General features: G+C 44.3%; 2 protein-coding genes and 1 long non-coding RNA gene across 3 annotated transcripts in view; 1 reads left to right on the top strand and 2 right to left on the bottom strand.

Moving 5' to 3' along the window:
- RBM33 (RNA binding motif protein 33) overlaps positions 1 to 4166 on the bottom strand; it is an 89418-nt gene extending 85252 nt beyond the window's left edge. The window contains exon 1 of the mRNA XM_075271517.1: positions 3982 to 4166. Within this exon, the coding sequence (XP_075127618.1) occupies positions 3982 to 4000 (19 nt within the window). The 5' untranslated portion in view covers positions 4001 to 4166. The remainder of the gene's footprint in view (positions 1 to 3981) is intronic.
- Positions 1 to 22794, bottom strand: part of LOC142200886 (uncharacterized) — a 615073-nt gene that overhangs the window by 95156 nt on the left and 497123 nt on the right. The window lies entirely within an intron of this gene.
- The window catches only part of CNPY1 (canopy FGF signaling regulator 1), a 122445-nt gene continuing 103939 nt past the window's right edge, over positions 4289 to 22794 (top strand). The window contains exon 1 of the mRNA XM_075271551.1: positions 4289 to 4338. The gene's annotated coding sequence lies outside the window, so the exon portion shown is untranslated. The remainder of the gene's footprint in view (positions 4339 to 22794) is intronic.

Raw genomic sequence — 22794 nt, 5'->3', positions numbered from 1 at the left:
GGTGACGTGGCCACGTAAGCTCAGGCCCGCACCCGGCGTGTGTCTGCTTCCTGGCGTGCTAGCAGAAGTACAGTAAGTACAGCATCGCCATGCTCCTGGCAGTAGCGTGGTGATGCTGCGGCCCCGGCACCTGCCCCGATGTCTGTATGGGCCCATTCACACATGCTGATGTGTTCCGTCCGTAAGGCGTCCACATGAGTACCCTCCCGGACGGAATACAAGCGCAACTGCAAGCGCTTTGCAGTTCAAGCGCACGGGGCCCATAGACTATAATGGGTTCCGTGCAGGCAGTGCGTGGCAAGCTCACGGACCCCATTATAGTCTATGGGGCCCGTGCGCTTGTACTGCACAGCGCTTGCAGTTGCGCTTGTGTTCCGTCCGTAGGGGTACTCATGCGGACCCTTACAGACGGAACACATCAGCATGTGTGAACTGGGCATAAGTCTAATGGCTCTGCTGCAGAGCAGTTGCCATAGAAACTGGCACCTCCGGTAATGCCGAAGCTGTTTGGGCATCTCCGCTGTAAGTGTTACAGCGGAGGTGCCCTCTGGAGATGTCCTCTTCCTCCCCCTCCAAATTTAAAATTAGCCCCGGGGCCGGTCCCCACACCTTTAAAGTTGCAAGTCAGCTCCTGCACGACGAGCTCGCAGGAGCCGACCTGTTCTGATGACAGCTGAGAGCCTAATGAAAGCTCCCAGGCCTGTCATCGCTATATTACTATTGCGGCTGGTCTATGACACTCCATAATAGTGATGTAGAGAATCTCCCATAGACGGCAATACAGTGACCACATTTTTTTCTCCCCTGCTGTTCAGCAGTGACCACACTGTTTTGTGGTCACTGCTGAACAGCAGGGGAGAAAAAAATGGCATTTTACGGTCACAGCAAAGTAAGATTTCATTTTTTCAGCTTGCAAGGAAAGAAATGCTTCTGAATATGTGCCAATGCTATCACATATGACAACAGAAATTCCAAAGGCTGCAGAAAAGCAGCAAAAAACTTGTGTTTACCTTGGAATTTTTAGCCTTAAAAAGGACCTTTCATGTCCTCGGACACATGCGGTTTTATATACCGCTAGAAAGCCGACAGTGTGCTGAATTCAGAGCACTGTTGGCTTTCCTGTTATGTGCCCTGGGCAAGCGATATCGGTGCCATTACCATTATGTCTTCACTGTCAGAAGGGCGTTCCTGACAGTCTAGCTGGGCTGTGAGGAGTGTTGTCCCCCTGAGGGTACTCTAAGATGGGGTGTTCCTTACCACCCAGTAATGACGCTAAGCTGTGAGGAACACCTCCCCTGACTGTACTCGGCCATAGATTAGTACTGGGGGCGATCTTCACAGCTTAGCGTCATGGATGAGCGGTAAGAAATGTCCCCTATAACAGTACTAAGCTATGGAAAGTACTGTCAGGGGGGAGCGTACCTCACAGCCAGCTGGACTGTCAGGAACGCCCTTCTGAAAGTGAAGAAATATCAGTAACGGCACCAATATTTCTCCCCCTGACACGCATAATGAGCAAGTTGACAGTGCTCTAAATTCAGCGCACTGTCGGCTTTCTAGTGGTATATAAAACCGCATTTGTTGGGGACATGAAAGGTGCTCGTTAAGGCCGAGGCTCCACATTGCAAAAACACAGCTTTTTTGTTGCAGATTTTGTTGTCTACTGTTGGCCTTCTCGATATGTGCCCCGATACTGGAGATATTGGTGCCATTAATTTCGGCACCGACATCTCCCCACTGACAGAAGGGATCGCGATGATGCTGAGCTGTAAGGTCCGCTCTTCTGAAAATGGGAAGATATCGGTGTGGTGGATATCTCCAGCACTGGAAAAGCTGACAATACACTGTCAGATTTCGAGCATTACATAATACTGAGCATCTATGAATACGTGAAAGATTCACTTTAAGGCTGAGGCCCCACATTGCCGAAATGCAGGTTTGTTTGTTGCAGATTTTGTTGTGTTTTTTTTTTGTTTTGTTTTTTTTTAAGCCAAAGCCAAGAATGGAATGGGACATATATAGGGAGCTCTTATACCTCTACCTTCTGCTCAATCCACTCCTGGTTTTGGCTCAAAAAAACCACAACAAATTCTGTAAAAAAAAAATAAAAAAAAAGACCATTTCCGCAACACGGGCCTTAGCTTATCCGGGTTTCTAACACTTATGGCCTATCCTTATCCTGCAGATCACCAGCTCAGCTCTCTGTATTGTTTACATGAAAAATGTAGAGTCAGGGGTAGATACTGCAGCGCCATCTCAATGACTTCAAAGGGGCAGCACTGCAGTACCTGCACCCACTGTTGGTAGAGTACAGTTTGTACAGCGATTGAGCAACATGGCTCCCTACTTGTAAATAATAATGGGTGCCATATTGTCTCCATACCACTGACCTACAGGGATTCTGGGTGTCATAGATTGTAAGGATAGGCCATCACTAGTAGAAGGGCAAGTACACACAAGACAGATTTGCTACAGATTAATTTCAAGGCAAATACACCTACCAAGACAAATCCCTACTGGACTGTGCAGATTTGGTTCCTGTGAAATTTCTACAAAAAGTTATGATAAAAAAAACAAAAAACGGAAAGGCACTTTTGCTGCAGATACATGGTAATCTACATTGCTTAGAGATGTTACTGCACTGAAAGCCTCAGAGAACCTGAATCTCACACAACAGGCGCTGAGCACAACCTGCTGAGAACTGATCTGGGACCTACTCTATCCTGGTCGTGCCCTTGGAAGGAATCAGAAGCCCCTATAGACATGAATGTGTCACAGAATGCACTCAGCGGTCACTTCAAATGTCATCCAACAGCATTCTGCTGCAAATTCTGCTTTTTTTTTTTTTTTTTTTTTTTGAGAGTCCTCTCCTCAGGATAAGCCCTCTATATCTTATCGGTGGAGCCCCACACTCCTATGATGTTTGGGACTGCTGCCAGGCCACTGCAGGAATAATATAGTATTATATGGCGACCACTCAAATGAAAGGGCAAAAAACAAATTGACTCTCCGTTTCAGGTCATGGAATGGATCCAAAGTGAAAAACCCCGTTCTATGATGTCCATACACCCTAATCAGGGACCTCTTTAAGAGACACCTTATTGATCTGTGGGGTCACCAATACTGAGAATTGGGGGTTCGGTTTCCCCATTCTGATGTGCCCTGAGGTTCCATTCACTCTATGGAGCGGCTGATCAGAATGGTAGAATCAGACTGTCATTGGGGGGTATCAGTGATCAGATCCCACCGATCAATTGGGGGATAACTTGTTACAACCCCTATAAGTGTAGCTCCAGGAATACTGTTCCATCTTATCAGACGTGGACAGGCTCATCAGCACAGAGGGTAGTGCAGATGCCATGGCAATGTACAGGATCCAGATAGACCCTGCATGACTGGCTGTGGTTACACAGTACTAATGCTCCAGCACCAATGGGCAACTGGTCAGGGGTTGGTCTTTGTTGTATGTTGACATATCACTCCAACACATGACAGGTCTGACCATTGACTGGTGGTGGCGGCCACTGATTGGTTGTGGTGGCCAATGATTGGCATAGCGGCCATTGATTGGCAGTGGCGGCCATTGATTGGCATAGCGGCCATTGATTGGCAGTGGCGGCCATTGATTGGCAGTAGTGACTAGCTGACGGTAGTCTCTGCCGTAATGTAAACAAAGGCTGGTGACCGACCATAGATTTGCGACGTCAGAGCGGAGGAGGGGTGTACTAGGATTATGGCCACTCATATATTTTGTTACCATCACAAAGCTACAGATAAAAACCCCCTGTAAATAAACCTCCATAGAGAAGCAAGCAATACATAGATACATGGAAAGAAACGTCATATACACATGTTCACATTAGTAGGCAAGGCTTCAAGGTCGATGCGTCATCTAAACATCAATACAACGACACACGAGATCCCCGAGGCCTAAGCCCAGGCCCGGGCCTCAGGTGGGCAGCAGCAGCCCCGGATCATTACCTTCCAGCAGAGCGGCCATGCTGCTCCCGGCTCTTCCCTCTCACATAGAGCGGTACCGGCACGGCTCTTCTGTCACCGCGGAGTCTCCGGTCAGGGCAACGGACGCGGAAAACTAAGGGGGAGGGAAAAGCGGCCGTAATCCGAACACATCACAACATGGCCGCCGTCAGCCACCGCTCTCCCCGGTCCCGCCATGCATTGTGGGTAGGACGAGGAAGGTGTCAACACGGGCTGAGAGGGGCGTGGCTAGGGGCGGGGCTCAGGAGAGTTCACAGCAGAGACCTGGAGAGTGACCGCGCATGCTCGTGGCCGTTACTGAGCTCGGGGACGCGCACGACGTATTTGAAGCAACTAGAAGTGAGTAGACGGAGAGAGGGGACGAGCCTGCCTGGGTCACGTGTGTTGTCGTGTAGGCTACCGTGCTACAGTGGGCCAGTACGGGGTTCTTAGAGGGCATGTCCACTATGTATAGGCACTTATCTTTATAATGTTGCTGTGCAGTTGGTTTTTCTCCCAACTGTTGCTGGGAAAGCTGGGTAACTTCCTTTATGGTGAAAGTTGTGCAATAGACTGCCCTTGTTTTCAAGTCCATACCATTCAGGACTCTGGGAAAGCTGGGGAAAGGAATATGGCTGAGGATAAGCTCTACTGACAACATTGCGAAAGAGTCCTAAAGCAATGTCCACGTCTGTGTCAGAAGTCAGTTCTTTGCTCTCAGGTTATGATGAGGTGATGGCTGCGACGTCTTCACTAATGTTACATGTTAATGGAGTCCTATTAGACCACTAGTGCGCCAAAGCCGTCACTGCAAGTCACACGTCACGTCACTGTATTTTACACCTAGAAGTCACCGGTGGTCACTATGGGACTTCTATCATTAACGCTAGGGTGACCCGGTGATCTCTGGTCGCACGATGGGAGTCTCATCCAAAATCATCAGATTCTTCAGTGGGGTCGTGGAATATATTTGCCCCCAGGTTACTACTATTATATCTGGTGTACACTTACACTCGTTATCATAGGACCTCTGCACAATATTCACTTGGGGTCATACGGGGGCCTCGGCATCTTTAGTACACTGCCCACTGTTCTATCCTTTATGCTGGAAACGCCATGTGAAAAATTGCGGCGTTGAACAGTACTTGCAAAGTGTATGGGATTCATGCGAAACCCATGCCCACTTTGCGGAAAAAATCGTAGGGCGGACACGCTGCAATTTCCAAAACCGTTGCGGTTTTGAAAATCAGAGCATGTCAATTATATCTACGGAAACGCCGGCGGCTTCTGAGAAGATATAATGGTAACAGAAAGTCTGTGGAGGAAAACTCTGTGAACTTTCTGTTCAAAGCGCTGCAGGAAGAACCGCAATACGTTCACACCACCATTGTTCCTGCAGCGCCTTAGTGCTGCGGTTCCGGCCCGTAGGGCCTTAGGGTCCGGCAAGCATCCCTAGACGTACACTTTAGGCTCAGGCCCCACCTTGCAGAAATGCTGCATTTTTTCTGTTGTAGATTTTCCTGTATTTTTTTAGGCAAATTCAGGATTGGATGGAGGAGAAGGGAGAAGTGTAAGAACGTCTTAGGGTGCATTCACACTGAGTAAACGCTAGCTTATTCTGAACGTAAAACACGTTCAGAATAAGCGGCGTCTAAAGCAGCTCCATTCATTTCTATGGGAGCGGGGATACGAGCGCTCCCCATAGAAATGAATGGGCTGCTTCTTTCACTCCGTGCAGTCCCATTGAAGTGAATGGGGAGTGCCGGCGTGTACGCTCCGGCATGAGCAGAGCTTGCCGTATACGCCGGCACTCCCCATTCACTTCAATGGGACTGCACGGAGTGAAAGAATCAGCCCATTCATTTCTATGGGGAGCGCTCGTATCCCCGCTCCCATAGAAATGAATGGAGCTGCTTTAGGCGCCGCTTATTCTGAACGTGTTTTATGTTCAGTATAAGCTAGCGTTTACTCAGTGTGAATGCACCCTTATATATTTCCCCTTCCTTCTGTTTTTGTTTTTTTTTCAACCAAAACCAAGAGTGTCTTGAAAAAGAATGGGGACTATACAGAAGAAGTATAAGGCCTTTCTGTGAGGGGCACGGGGGACCCCAACACAAAGCAAATTATTTAAGCAAATTTTGAGCAGATTTTCAAATCAGATATTTTTTCTGCCTGACCAAATTCCCTGAGGGGTGTTCATACGGAATCTCTCTCAAAATAGACCTCAAATTCTGCGTGAAATCTGCCTCCCATTTATTTCAGTGGGAGATAATAGAGTCCTGTTCCTTTTTAAAAATGCAGTATGCGGATTTTTTTTTGTTCCAGCTCCCAGAAAAAAGAAGCAAAGTGCTCATTCTTCAGGCCGTTTCGCCTCGTGATTCGGCCTGAAGACACACCCTCCTCCCGACTAGGCCTATTCATTTGGGCCTAATCCGGAGCAGAGTGCGCGACTGGATGCCGCTGCAGTGCACCGGCAACCAGTCGCAACTACCCGTATTTTTGGTCCGGAACCTGAGGCAGCCTCCACCTCAGGGTTCAGGACCAAAAAACCCTGTGTGAACTTACCCTAACTTTACATCTACTATCATTTGGCTTAGTTTACATCAGAAAAATGCACATCCCTTTCCTATGAAGTCATCATAAAAGTGCCTAAAATACTTAGAGGTTGTCTGGGCAAAAAAAATAATTTTAAAATAGACCAGAGGAAGTGAAAAAAAAAAAAAAAAAACTTGTCCCAAATGTGACAGCATCCTCCCAAAGTGGTCCATTCTGCTGCTTCGGTGTCTTCTTAAAGTGGACTGGATCCCTTCCACTGAAGCCACTGATTGGCCTCAGAAGTCACATGACCCCGGACATCACAGTTAGTGACGTCATATGAAATTTGCTGAGGCTGCTTATAGATCTCAGTGGTCACATGTGGCAGGACATCTGCCAGAAGACAACAGGACTGCACCATGTTGGGAGGCACTGGGAAAAGGTGAGTATAATGCTTTATTTTTTTATACCTCCCCCAGCCTATTTAAAATATAAACTTTTTACCGGGACAGCTCCTTAAAGTGTGGCATAAAGCATTTAGCCCCATTAAAGGGATTCAATCAGTAAACTGGTGTAAGCGGCCATTTTCTTGTGGCTGCTTAGACAGTAAGCTGCCGCAAGAAAATGGCTGCGGGCATGCGTAGTCGGGTCTGCCCAAGGTCTGATGGCAGAGCTGACTGTGCATGCCTAGAAGTTTGAAGCCAGTGTCAGAAGATGACGCAGGGTGAGGCCGTTCCTGAAGAAATTGGAGGCGGCGCTGGAGAGTTCTCTGGCAGCATTGGGAACCACCCCCAGTGCTGCGAGAGAACTCGTTTGCATACCGACGAAAACCTTTAGATGTCTTCTCCGGCGCAGAGAAGAAATCTAAAGGTAGGAGAATAGTCTTTCTTAAGGCTATTCCTACAAGTTAGGAACAAAAAATTGCTTTTTAATGGTTGAATCCCTTTAAATAGGGTTAATCAGGTTGTCACCCTGAGCCTCAGCCTTGGGTTTCAGCAGCAGGCTCCCCTGAAAAAATTCACTTTTTCCATTGCTTATTTTTTCTGTGTGAACATAGCCTAGGAATTTAAAGTATAAAACAACGTTTCATATATGAATAGTAAAGGTGAGTGTATGTGATGATGGCCTGAACAGCATGAAACTGCTTTATTCCGTGATCGACAGCTGGTGTCCTGTGGATGTATGTGACATCATCACTAGAGATGAGCGAGTAGTGAAATATTCCAAATTCGATTCGAGTAGCCCCTCAATATTCGACTATTCGTTCACATTATAGTCTATGGGAAAAGCATGCTCATTTCAGGGAAACCAAAATTCGACCAATTGGAGTCACCAAGTCCTCTATGACACCTCAGCAAATGATGCCAACACCTCTGCAATGCAACTGGGACAGCAGGGGAAGCATGCCTGGGGGCATCTAACACGCCCAAATCCCAGGATTATTATTATTGCTGCTGATTTAGCCAGCCAATGACTGAATAGGTTTTTTTTTTCCGATGTCTATGTTGTCCTACTTCCTGTCCCACCTCCCCTGCATAGTTATTGGTGTAAAAAAAAGCGCCAGGGGAATCAAATTTTTACTGCATTTACCGCGTGGTATTCGACCGAGTATGAGTACTTCAATACCGTAGTATTCGATCAAATACTACTCACTCATCTCTAATCCATCACCTAAAGACACGTAAACTAAGACCAGCAGTACTGAATGCCTGTCATGTCAGGAATTTTTTTAGGCTGTAATCACACATGCAATTTTTGACAAATTTTGAGTTCTTAGGGGTATTCCAGTCACAATGGTAACTTGCTGATCACTGATACCCCAACCACTGGGACCCCCATGGAATCAGAGAACGAGGTTGTTTAGTGTCCCAGCCTAAAGGGAGCAGTGGTAGGAGAAATCAGTATGACCCATGGCAAGTACCCGTATATACTCGAGTATAAGCCGAGGCCCCTAATTTTGCCACAAAAAACTGAGGAAACTTATTGACTCGAATATAAGCCGAGGGGGGGAAATGCAGCAACTACTGGAAAATTTCAAAAATTAAAATGGTCGGAGTTTTTGGGTGCAGTAGTTGCTGGGTGATGGGGAAGGGGAGGGGGCGTTTTGGTTGTCTGTCTTCCCTGAGCTTGAGAACTGAGTTTTTTTCCCCCACTTGGAATTTAGCCTGGCTGACTATAGGGTATCTGCAGTGCTCCTATTATCCCCTTCCTGACGGAACAGGAGCACTGCAGATCCCCTATATTCAGTAGACAGGGCACTGTCAGACACAGGAATACCTAATGTGTTTGTGTTTCACAGTCATTTTCTACTTTTATATGTATTCTAGGAAAGGGAGGGATTTAGAACTTTTTTTTTTTTTTTTTAAAGCTTCTTTTTTTTCCCACTATTTTATGGGAGACTCTATACATTAACATTGCAGCTGCTCATAGACACCCTCCCCCCTTAAAAGAAAAATTTTTTTTTTTTTTTTTGCTGACTCGAGTATAAGCCGAGGGGGGCTTTTTCAGTACAAAAACTGTGCTGAAAAATTCGGCTTATACTCGAGTATATACGGTATATTGCAACACATCCCACTGTATACTCTGGAAACCAAATGGGAAAAAAATCATTACAGCGAGCTAAGATCCCCAAGCATAACGGTGCTGTGCAGATCCACATGTACATCCAGAACAAAGACGCTGCTGATGTTATCACCGTGGATCAGTCAACAATGGACTGGCCATCTCACAGCCCAGATATCAGCTTTATTGATTATGCTCGGGATTACTTGGATTGTGAGAACACATTTACTTGAGACCTTGTGTTTTTCATCAAGTCAAAGAAAGGATTTAAAGGGGTATTCCCATCTTAGTCAAACATGATCAAGATGATAGTGTGTGGATAGTGTATGGTTCCTTCTTAAGGATCCACATAGCAAGACGCAGAAAAAAACACATTTAATTTTTTTCCCTAGTGTTTTTCACAGAAAGTCTGCAGAGTTTTCCTCTGCGGACTTTCTGCCCCTATTATAGCTATATGAAAAACACCCCTGGGTATAATTGACATGCAGCTTTTCCGCAATGTGGGGACGGGATTAGCCATCCTATCCACTTTGCAGGTAATGTAAAATGCAGCATTTGTATAGTGTGGGGCCCCAACCTAAAGAGGTTTCTGGATAAGTGGATTTTTTATACTTCGTATGTGATCTGTGGGAGTCTGATACTGGGACCAAAGGCGCAGCAGCCTCCACATGCCAGGAGCTAAGGCCCTTTGCAGACAACTGTGGGCGAATTCACTGTGCTATCTGGGTTCTTTCAAGTCACATAACTTTCAGCGATATCGGCAGACAGCAGAGAGAGACTTCCTGTTGGTACAGCAACCCATGCTAGAAAAAAAACAGGCTACATTGTGATCATATGAAAGCAGGATAAGGAGACACACTATAAGTAGACAGTTAATACTATTGAGGACATGGTCTTTCAGTCAATATACAGAACCACAAAAAGTATCCCTTTAACAGGTGTATGCTTAATTCTGCTATGCATTTCAGCAGTTGTATGTGTGTTGTCCTTTTCAAGTGGCCATGGAATTCAGATTCCAAAAATTATCTGCAAATAAATCCACAGCAGTGCTAACTCCTCACTATCCCCTTGTGCAGTCTTTTCCTGGCTTTAATTTACTTGCTGCTCCTTGTATCAGATTCAGCAAATCTGTGAACAAACTACATTTCCCATGATGCATCTGCCTGCTCTCCCCTCCAATGAAATCACAGGTAATAAATCACTCCCATTTGAGGTCACATGACGCTGTAATGTTTCCTTTGGAAGCTCACTCCTTCCTCCCCCTGTAAGAGGCAAACATAGAGAGGGAGATGCATCATGGGAAATGTAGTTTGTCCACAGATTTACTGCATGTAAACAACAGTGATACAAGGAGTCTCAAGTAAAATAAAGCAAAGGGTGCAAAAGGGAATAGGATTTAGCACTGCTGTGGTTGTAGTTGCAGGTAATTTTTAGAAGCTGGATAACCTCCTATAATATATTAAGCTATATATATATATATATATATATATATATATATATGTGTGTGTGTGTGTGTATATGTATATTAGCCTCTGCCTGCGACTTCGTCTGCATGTTGTTGGTGTCGATGATCCGCTTATATTCAGCAAATTGCTGCTGTCGATGGTTTGCCTGCTCCAGCGTTTTGGCAGCTCTTAAGCTGTCCTGCTGCTGAACTTGTTCCTCGCACCGTGCTTGTGTTTGTTCTGGCATCTCAGCAGCTCGCTGGGATGCCCTATAATCATCATGTTGTTTTTGTTGATGATCCGCCTGCTCCGGTGTTTTGACAGCTGTCAAACTGGCCTGCCGCTGAACTCATTCCTCGCGTTGTGCTCGTGATTGTTCCGGCATCTCAGCAGCTCGCTGGGACGCCATATGAGGAGCGTGTTGTTGGTATTGATGATCCGCATGTTATGGCAGTTCTCAAGCTGGCCTGCCGCTGAACTCATTCCTCGCGTTGTGCCGGTGATTGTTGCAGCATCTCAGCAACTCGTTGGGACGCCATATAATGAGTGTGTTGATGATCTGCGTGCTTTGGCGTTTTGGCAGCTCTCAAGCTGGCCTGCCATTGAACTCATTCCTCACACTGTGCCTGTGATTGTTCCGGCATCTCAGCAGCTCGCTGGGACGTCATATAATGAGCGTGTTGTTGGCGTCGATGATCTCCCTCAGCTCCGCTTGAGGAGAACTCTGACTTCTGGCTAATTTCATAGCACTCGTTTGTGACAAATTAGATTTTCTTTTTCCAGGTCTGTTTAAAATTGGCAAAGTGCCAATTTGGATTAAAGGTGTTTGCCCATGTCAGTTTGTTAGCACAGCCTGGAGCAGATCAGATAATATGCAAATGCATGTACACAATCCACTGAGGGTAAGCGTGTGTTTACATAAAGAGATAACAGACCTGGGACCTGAGATAAGCTGCTGCCAAGAGCAGTGTAATATAGTATGTGAACATAAATTCATAACAGTCGTAAAGCGATGTCATTTACCGGTATAAAAAGTAGCCTATGTTTTAATCGAGGTTACAATCTATCTATGTGCCGAATTTCTTTTCAAATTCTTTCAGCCGTTTTTGTGTGATTGAGGGACAAACATCCACATTTTCACATTTATAGTATTAAGTATTTATAATATTAAGTAATTAGTTAGTAGTAAGTAGTGTGTGTGTATAATATATATATAGAGAGAGAGAGAGTATACAGTCCTATGAAAAAGTTTGGGCACCCCTCTTAATCATTTTTAGTTCTAAATATTTTGGTGTTTGCAGCAGCCATTTCATTTTGATATATCTAATAACTGATGGACACAGTAATATTTCAGGATTGAAATGAGGTTTATTGTACTAACAGAGAATGTGCAATATGCATTAAACCAAAATTTGACCGGTGCAAAAGTATGGGCACCTCAACAGAAAAGTGACATTAATATTTAGTAGATCCTCCTTTTGCAAAGATAACAGCCTCTAGTCGCTTCCTGTAGCTTTTAATCAGTTCCTGGATCCTGGATGAAGGGATTTTGGACAAACAATTCAAGTTCAGTTAAAGTTAGATGGTGGCCGAGCATGGACAGCCCGCTTCAAATCATCCCACAGATGTTCAATGATATTCAGGTCTGGGGACTGGGATGGCCATTCCAGAACATTGTAATTGTTCCTCTGCATGAATGCCTGAGTCGATTTGGAGCGGTGTTTGGACATTGTATTGCTGAAATCTCCATCCCCGGCGTAACTTCAACTTCGTCACTGATTCTTGAACATTATTCTCAAGAATCTGCTGATACTGAGTGGAATCCATGCGACCCTCAACTCTAACAAGATTCCCGGTGCCGGCATTGGCCACACAGCCCCAAAGCATGATGGAACCTCCACCAAATTTTACAGTGGGTAGCAAGTGTTTTTCTTGGAATGCTGTTTCTTTTTGGACGCCATGCATAACGCCTTTTTTTATAACCAAACAACTCAATCTTTGTTTCCAAAATGAAGTTGGCTTCTCCAAATGTGCTTTTGCATCCCTCAGGCAACTCTATTTGTGGCGTACGTGCAGAAACGGCTTCTTTCTCATCACTCTCCCATACAGCTTCTCCTTGTGCAAAGTGCGCTGTATTGCTGACTGATGCACAGTGACACCATCTGCAGCAAGATGATGCTGCAGCTCTTTGGAGGTGGTCTGTGGATTGTCCTTGACTGTTCTCACCATTCTTCTTCTCTGCCTTTCTGATATTTTCCTTGGCCTGCCACTTCTGGGCTTAACAAGAACTGTCCCTGTGCTCTTCCATTTCCTTACTATGTTCCTCACAGTGGAAACTGACAGGTTAAATCTCTGAGACAACTTTTTGTATCCTTCCCCTGAACAACTATGTTGAACAATCTTTGTTTTCAGATCATTTGAGAGTTGTTTTGAGTAGCCCATGATGCCACTCTTCAGAGGAGATTCAAATAGGAGATCAACTTGCAATTGGCCACCTTAAATACCTTTTCTCATGATTGGATACATCTGGTTATGAAGTTCAAAGCTCACTGAGGTTACAAAACCAATTTTGTGCTTCAGTAAGTCAGTAAAAAGTAGTTAGGAGTATTCAAATCAATAAAATGATAAGGGTGTCCATACTTTTGCACCAGTCAAATTTTGGTTTAATGCATATTGCACATTTTCTGTTAGTACAATAAACCTCATTTCAATCCTGAAATATTACTGTGTCCATCAGTTATTAGATATATCAAACTGAAATGGCTGTTGCAAACACCAAAATATTTAGAACAAAAAATGATTAAGATTAATAGGGGTGCCCAAACTTTTTCATAGGACTGTATATATATATATATATATATATATATATATATATATATATATATATATATATATAATATCTCCATATGTGATATGGTGGCCAGGCATAGATTTCTAGATGGGGATTGATTTGTATGGTACTAGCCAACACAAAGAGAAGCCGCCTAGGGGAGAATGGGACTGACATGTACAGTGTGGAGAGAAATAAGCATAAAGATTTTCTCTTCCTGGCTCCTTGAAGCCTGACAACAAGAGTCAATACCTTTAATAAAGTAAACCTTAAAAAGGTGTATACAGGGACCGGCAGACAGGCTATGACACGAGATTATGAAAAGTGGCAAAATCCTATTTAGAAAGGTCTCTTTCCTGCTGGGATCCTATTTTTGGCCGTAATGCATGACAGGTAGGACTGCTCCTGACTTCGTCGAAAACTCAGCTGGATTTTGCTCTCCAATAAGGCATTTTAATTTGTGGTAACTGCCTCGGGAACGCTAATAAAAGCCCCATAACATATACTGTCATCTTCTATGAGCACAGTATATAAACACTGACAAGATGGAGAAACACCGACCCCATGGGGGATATTTAATCACTCAAAGACTGATTTGAGGTTGACCCTTAGAAAATGTTGTACAAAGAGATTGTGTCAAATGCCGGAGTCGGGCTCTGATGGGATAATTTGTATCTGGTTGTGTTCAGGCTGAAGCAGAATTTCGAGGATTATAGAGAGATATCAGAAGAGGCTTTTACACACTGTCCATACCCATATACATTGAATTACAAATAATTCTCAACTATTACATCTCTGCATTGCAGCTTCCCAAATCTCTGCAAACACAATGGTGCAGGATTAAGTCCAATAATAAGACATTTCTATTGTGTCTTGTAGGAAATTGTTATGGATGCAATATGAGATCGATGAGGGTCACTCACAGCACCCTCACTGGTCAGCCCTAGGGCGAGCGCCGCTTCTTCTTCAGTGTTTCCTGGGCTCAGCGCTGTGTATTTGCAGTGACAAGCACTAGGCAGAGCGTCTTGTGATGGCATGATGTCTCATCTGCCGATTACATAGGTTACTTTTCTGCAAGCTCTGCTCCTCAGACCTCCTGCGGAGTGAGAAGAAGAATAACTGTGAGAAGAACTGCACTGTACCTGTCATGTGACCGTCTTCCTATTACTTATCCTCTATGCCTATGGGGGGCCGGGTTTGACAGTCGTGTACTAGCCATTTTATTCATGGCCCGCAGATTGGCCCATTCACCATGTGATCGATCCATGAAAATGTAGAATATGTCACTTCCCAGGCCAATTTGACAGATCCCGCCATATATAAAATCTATGAAGAATCCAGGAAAAAGGGTAAACCTTTGGTGTACAGTCAATCGTGAAAAAAATACTACACAGCAGTCACGTGAATGATGGCATGTCGTGCCGTCACAGGATGCTCTGCCTTGTTCCATGATCATGTCCAATCTGCAGATGATTGACTGTTATCTTTGCATGCACGCTCATACAGCTAAGGCTGCCAATCGTTGGCTGAGACCGCCCACTGGACTCCTAAGGTTAAGTTCACACCAGGTTTTTTGGTCAGGATTTTGAGGCCGTATCTGCCTCAAAATCCTGAACCAAAAAAACAGTTCCCATTGATTTCAGTTCTTTTTTCCAGGAGTCGGTTTGTTCCGGCTCCCGGAAAAAGAAGTAAGGTGCTCATTCTTCAGGCCGATTCGCCTCGTGATTCAGCCTGAAGACACTCCGTCCTCCCAACTAGGCCCATTCATTGGGCCTACTCCGGAGCGGAGTGCGCGACTGGATGCCGGTGCAGTGCACTGGCATTCAGACGCGGCTACCCGTATTTTGGTCTGGACCAAAAAACCCTGAGTGAACTTACCCAAAGAAAGAGCAGGGAATTAAATCCATAAGTTAAAACTTATGCTGAATCTTACATATGTATAAGGGTGTGTTCACACAGAGGAATTTGCCGTGGATTTCGTCCCCCGATTCTGGAGCAGCTTCTTTGTGGAATCTGTCTCCCATGGTTTTCAATGGGAGGCAGAGATTGCAACAGGACTCAGAAAAAAGAAGCGTCCTGATCTCTCTTGCCGCAGATTCCGCGGGTTCAGTCTCCCACCAGATTAGGCCCATTCATCCGGACCTAATCAGGAGTGGATGCCGCGACAGAATACTGATCCACTGCATCGGCATCCCGTTGTGGCTAGACCGCGGCAGAAAATGAAAAGAATTACTCTTCATTTTCCACCGTGTGAACATACCCTAAATCTGCTTAGCCCCTCCTGATTTTTTTAACGTGATACCGGTAAATTGGATATCATTGTCATTGTGAAAAGTGCTCTTTAATGCTAGGGCAAAGCTAGAGGGGATATTGCATGGAGTGATGTAAAGAGAATTTTTCGGATATATTGGTGACCGATTCTTCATTCCCTGCACTGGTTAAAGGGGTTGTCTGGCATAAACTAAAACTTAAACCCCTTTCCCTACCTTTCCCCACATTCTGTTTTGCTGTTTCCGGAGACAGGAGGTCACCAGTACTCCTCTCTCTCCCCCCCACCCCACTCCTCTTCATACTCACCAGTGCTCACGTCCTCTTCTCCTGGGCATCACTTCCTCCACAAGGGAGCTGGAGCCTGCGCAATAGAATGCCGGCAGAAGCGAAGAGAAGCAGCGTTCTATTGCGCATGCTGCTTCTCTTCTGCTGGCGTTCTATTGTGCAGGCGCCAGTTCTGGCTCCCAGGTGTGGGCAGAAAAGGGGACAGAGGCATGAAAATCATCTCTAGGACAAGAAGACAGGTAAGTATGATGGGGTGGGGAGGGGGTTGGGGGACTGAGTTAGTTAGCTAGGTAGTAAGGACTAGTAGTCTACGGGCTAGCTTGGAAACCCGAAGGGGGGTGTTGAGAGGGGGATCTGAGTGAACAGCAATGCATCACAGCAGTTATAGGCTAAGACAGCAGGTAAACAAATGCAGAGGATACCAGGAGCTCTGAGAGAAAGCCAGAAATCACTCAAAACAAGCTAAAAGTATATGGGTGAATTTATTAACCCATTGATAGCACTAATAGACCTTTTTTAAAAAGATTTTTTTTTTTTTTCCCAGAAAACCCCGTTAAGCCTTATTAGTAATGTACCCACCAGTACTGATGGCAGTGGGGGAGGCCAGGACTCTCGTTCCTATCTCCCCTGCAGCCACTCCAATTCCGGGTCACATGACCCACTCCTTTGTACAGTATGGAGCTGTGACTTAAGTCTGTGGGGAGTTGGTGAAATCATAGACCCTGAGTACCTGCAGGGAAGACTGAGGAACCTGCCTCCCCCGCAGCCCTCCGCAAAAGTAATGAACGGGGGTGTACATTAGTAATAAATCTTAACCAGTTCAGGGAAGGTAAGTGTTATTCCTTCCCAAAAACCCTTTTAACTGCTATAAAGCCCCCTTATCGGCTTTGCAGCATATTATCTCACTGCATTGGTGAATTATCACAGGGGCGAACATGCAAATAAATCCACCACATGTGAACATATGCTAAACATCACTAATATGATTGAGCAAAGACTTGTTTCCCTTCCTCACAATATAAATGGCGTCAGAGCTAATCATTTCCCCAGCTGTCATGAATATTGATGTAACGTTTGACGTTCGTGCACTTTATTGATCCACAGCCAATGTAGTAAAGCCATAGCACATTGTTGAACACCATACAGAAGTCCTCGGCAATCAATAATGACTATTATATGGCGGTAATGAGACACTTGACTGTTTCTGTAGGTGTCAATCTTCTTGACGGTTTCATATAAATAAAGCTAGGCAGACAATCCGATTAGAAAAAGTGTCAATCTTCATCCCCCTTCGTACTGTTTGGCAGCTGATAAAAACATAAAAGATGATTTTCTCAGGGAATGACTGGGAGAGTATTAAAGCGAGCAGCTACATGTGATAGCCTAACCTTTGTAAAGGATTGTACGCCCGTATATTTTAACCCTGAGTGTCCTTCTCCCGGAGACAACTGTCCATCTGACTTCATTTAATAGCTAGTCCCCATATTTGTAGTATTAATCTACTGTATATTAGGTTTCCACTGCTTTATAGGAGTTTTTATGGCACCCAAAAAAATTTTGGCTAAAGGCAGGAATTGTTATAAACTAATAAAGGAAACCTGACTTAAAGGGGATGTTCAGGATATACAGTTTTTTGCAAGACAGCCGGAGAAGGTGGGAAAAAAAACATTCTCACCTATCTGCAGTGCTCTGGGGTCTCCCACCGCGGTCCAGTCCTGCTACCCCTGGGGTTTGTTCTGGCAGAAGTCCTTGCCATATGTGATCACTGAGGCCAACTGGCCGCCAAAGGAAAGGACATGGAATGTTATAGGTGACATTTGTGAGTGGCGTCTTGGTTCCTTTTCTTTGGCCGCTATGGCTATTGATTGACCTCATTGATCACATGAGGCGAGAACTTCTGCCGGAAGAAGCACTGGGGCGGCCCCTCCGTGCAGCAGTGGGGTTCACCTGAGCGCCAGGTAAGGATTTTTTTGTTTCCTTGTGGAAAATTGTATATCCTGGACAACCCCTTTAACTTTTTGATCCCGTCTGTGGTCGTTGCCAGCGTACCTTGTTTTGCATCCCTGCAGTAAAGCTGTGCCTGGTTACCATATCTGATCACGACGGTCAATGACTTACCTCCGCTGTCACATGGGGCAATCGAAGAGTCATCACTGTAGCAGCAGAAACAAAAACCAGCGGGAAGTGGCAGCGCTGGAACTTTTCCTGGATTGATTTTGACATAGAGTTTGGTGTGGAGTTCGCAAGGAACACCTGAATGTGTAAAAGACCTTAAAAGTCCCTTAGAAGTCCTGCACATAATAGTGTATTAGGACTTCAGAAATCCTATATATTTCTCCCTAACACAAAAGAATCTAAATCTATTTCCAAATGCCTCTTCAGTTTTCCAAAGATTAATGTGTTAATTCCAAGTTTTTATTCCTACACTAGTTTCAAATTTGTGGGCACATATGTGGCCTTTATGTGATGCCAAGTACATCCTTCTGACAGTCCTCTCTGTCAGCAAGTTCGTTTGCCAAGCGCAACTCCTGTGCAGACAGAGAGTGAACTATGGCTATGATCACGGCATGTGATCAGACTTTTCAAGTTCCCCGCGCAGTGCCTGGAAGGAGTCTGCATGAAAGCTGGAAGAATAAAGGTGATCGGACCTCATAGCGAGACCTCAACAGAGGTCAAAGGAGTCTAAAGAATGCGTTAGGTGAAGTTTTATTTCAGAAACGCGTCGGCATACACAAGAACTTTTTTCATCCCTCGTGAAGCTCTAGTGATTAAATTATGAGGAGTGTGATTTAATCGCGTATTATTTATTACTTTATTCTAGAGCAATTGCTATAAAGATATGGTTGTGCTTTTTTTTTTCACATTAGACTAGTTTTGTCAGGACTGCCCGACCATCTAATGTCCTGACCGGCTCTCAAAGGAATTCAACATGCCCAATCCTTTTGTACTCAAAGATACAATAAAAGGAGTCTGACAGCGGCTTTCTCCGCAGTCGGAATCAGAACATGTGCACTCCTAACCAAGCGTGATACAGAAAGATAGCTGTCAGCAGAGCTGTCTGACATGTAGCTTAAGGCCCGCCGTACACATTATGGTAGGTTAACATTGGCCAAGCCTGCTGATTTTGTTTGCACTGGCTCTCATCTATTGTGTATGATGGGTTCCAAGGCAAAGAAGGATCAGGGCGTTGGATATCAACATGCCTGATCCTTACTTTCTCATGTGCTATAGGCCTCCATCAGCAGAATATTGCAATGACTTTCACCACTGTCACACCATATGCATGCTCGATCAAGCTAAAGTGTGCATGTGTAGAGGAGGGTGGCGATCGCAAATGAGTGTTAAGTCAACTGCTATCTAAAATGTTTGGAGCTTGAATGGTTTTTGGACAAAAATAACTTAATTAAAGAGGACATTTCCCCACCTACAGAAATTCCAGCTCTTTGCATTCTTCAAAAGGTGCTACTCCACTGGTTCCCACGCAGTTGGAGTTTTATCACGATTCCCCGTTATTCCTGAGCAATCAGTGCTGTTAGTTTTGGTGTCTGGTATGCTATTTAGTCTCTGTACTGTCAGGAGGGCGGTGTCAGGCAGGAGCAAACAAGGGGTGTGATTCTGAGCTCTGACACTGGCTGCCTCTGATTGGAGCTCTGAATCACACCCCTTTTCCTGTTCCAGCCTGACACTGCCAACATGACGGTACAGATTATAAATAGCATATTAGGCACCTGCACTAATTGCTCAGGCATGGTGAGGACTAGAGAAAAAATTCCAACGTCCTGGAATCAGTGAAGTGGGGACTACTAGCAGACGCTAAGAACTGGAGGTGGTGAAACTGGACTCAAATAAATTTACTTTTTACCTCTCTCTGTAAAGCGAGCACTGTAATCTACTTCTTGTCCTTGTTTCACTACTTCTAGAAAAAAAATATTGACACTTTCTAAGGCTGGATTCACACATGCACTCATTGCCCTTCTGGACATTCTGTCCATCATTCCACTTAAAAAATGCGAAGAGAAAAGTCCTGCTACATTTTTCAGGTGGAAACCCAGAGGACCCCATTATAGTCTATGAGGTCCACAGGTAACCGCTTTTTTAAGCGGATTAGGTTTCCATTCGTGGGGTCTGCTTGGCAAACTCACCAACGGAAACCTGAACGCAGGTGTGAACTTATCGTAACTGGGATATGGGTGGAGGGTGGTCGGGCTGATGTGCAGTGCAGGGAAGCTGAGACTGTGGAGGGGGTGTTTTTTAAACAGATATATCTTGGGCCTTTTATAACACAGAATAGTGATTCTGGTGTCCTATAAAAGATGAGATTCACAGCTTTTATATGACAATATAGATATTACCACAATCCACCTCTGGGACTCACATTTATCTCACATTTATGGCATATCTAATGGATATAACCATAAATGCCAAAATGAGAATATCCCTATAAGAGCAATTTCTCGACAGAAGAGTTTTTTTTGTGATGATTACAATCGAAAAATTGCTCAGTTTTGCATTTGGAGTCGGTAGGCCAAACCACAAACTCCAACTCCTCTATTTTTGCACAGCCCAACTCCGATTCCTTCATAAATGGCTGACCGCCATGGTCAGTCAGGATCAGTAATTCATTTAAAAAAGCCAATAATTGATTCCTATGATGGCTAATATGGAGCAATCTATCTATCTAAACATTAGGCAATATCTATAATTATATAATCATTTTGCTTTGAAGCCAAACCATAGTTGATAACTTTTTCCGACTCCGATTCCACCGTAAATTGGCCGCGAGTCTGCTCCACAGCCCTGGTCATCGGGCGGACAAAATGAACATCTCATGGAACAACCTTTCTTATTCTTGTGCATAGTATCTCTTCTTCCTGTTTTGTATACTTGTATTTTGCACATGCTTTTGTGCAGGTCACTGACTCGAGTAAGTGGCTGAGACTAGAGCAGCAACAGAGTGAATCCAAGTAAAGCCCAGGCTCATGTGTTTGTTCTTCTCGGTATGATTGAATTTCAAGGTTTCTCTCTGGAATTCCAGATGGGCCATTCACACAGGAATGATAGTAAATGATTTGCCAGCAGCTTTCCTGTCTTCGTCCTGATTGGCTGTATGACATGTCAGTCATCTGAACAAACAAGCTCCTACAAGTATCGTGGCAGAAGTAGGAGACACCACGTGAATAATGAATAGACTCTTGAAACACCTGTTATTCTTGTATTACTCTATCAGTAAGCTATAAATGCACATCTGAACAGACGGCTCTTTCATACCTGCTCTCTGTATATTGTGACTATTAAAGTAGTCGTGTTCCTGCTGCTAACACAGGTAAGTGGGAAGCTCCGGCTACCTAGCAAACATTAGAGAGGTCAGATGAGGAGGTCAAGTAGATCTTTGCTGAAATTAATTGCTAAAATTAATTAGACTTTTACATGTATAGATGACAGATAGTATAAGCGTACTTTACGTGCAGGGCCACTTTTATGAATCTGCATCAGGACCTATGGTATTGGGGTCCCCTCAGCCGGCCCAGATCACGTGGGACAGTCCTGCATTTCAGGTGCTGTCCCACTGATCCAGACGGCAGGTGTCGATTTCAGTTATATCTGCAGATAGAATTACATTACTGGAGAAGGGCGCTATAATCTTTTGGCTGATGCTGTTTGGGTGATAGAGGTGCGATGAGCACCAAGCTGCAAATATCGCTACTGCTGAAGCCTATGGCAAAACAGGGGGAACACGGTTAGGTGAGTAATCTTTGTTGTTCTGTTTATTGTAATATTGTTGACTGTGGGGGCTAGTTAAGAGGAAATGAAACTATGATTGGGGAGGCCCACTTACGAAAAGTTTGAACAGGGCCCCCTACTCTATTAAAATAGCCCTGTACACTTGTATGTCATTTTAGAGTGTGTTTACACTGCTTATTCTCCACACTGGTTCCCACATGTTCTCTGTATTGGTCTCCGCATGGAACATGCTCTAATTCTGTCTGCCATTGTTCTCAATCTACAGTATAAATGTGAAAAATCTGCAGAAACAAAGCAGTGCGTCCTTTCTCACTGCAGTATTGCAATATACTGATAAAAGCCAAATGGAAGCCAAAAGTACATATTTCTTTTTGGCCTCCAATGGACTAATGAACCCTGTGGATATGTTTATCATGTATATGGGAAGCTTATACACTAAACATCATATGAACATAGACCTACCCACCCATACAGCTGGCCGCAAACATGCAACAGTTATTTTACCAGACTCCCCCATAAACTTTCGCCGCCATAAAGGTCACCATTTTACACCAGAATGGAAATAATGTGAACTCAAGCACTATTCCATCATGAAAGATCAAAAGTGACAGCTTTTAGATGTGGTTTGATAAATGACCTTTAATATCTGAATTCTGATGTCCAGTCTGTGTCTAACATTAACAAATTGATATGGTATCAGGTCTCTTTATTGTAGCCGGGTAACTTTCAAGCCTAGAGGTCAGTTTCAGCTTGGATATTGGTTACACTGGTACATAACCAAACTGTGTAAAGTAAAAAATCTGTCTTTGAAATGTGAGCTCACTTTTGTCATTCATTGACTATGTTGACATCTGTGTTGGAGGCTCTGTCACATTTCCAGGAAAAATACTGCTATTTTTGGTCAAGGGACACCTTGACCCTATAAGTTGAGTCCTGCCAAGTTCTATCAGGGTCATTATAGATAGATCTGGCACAGCATTGTGACTTCCATTAAAAATTAAAACCACAACACCGATGTGTGTGAACAGAGACTTATTATTTCTGCTTGATAATAAATATTACCAGAATTTCCCTCAATTTTATTTTTTTTGCTATTTTATTTGCATTTTTGTAATATACTTTATTAACCTATCAAACTTCCTTTTA

Source organism: Leptodactylus fuscus, chromosome 4 (assembly GCF_031893055.1).
Source record: "Leptodactylus fuscus isolate aLepFus1 chromosome 4, aLepFus1.hap2, whole genome shotgun sequence".
Lineage (NCBI taxonomy): Eukaryota > Metazoa > Chordata > Amphibia > Anura > Leptodactylidae > Leptodactylus > Leptodactylus fuscus.
This window is presented reverse-complemented; position numbering and strand designations above follow the sequence as displayed.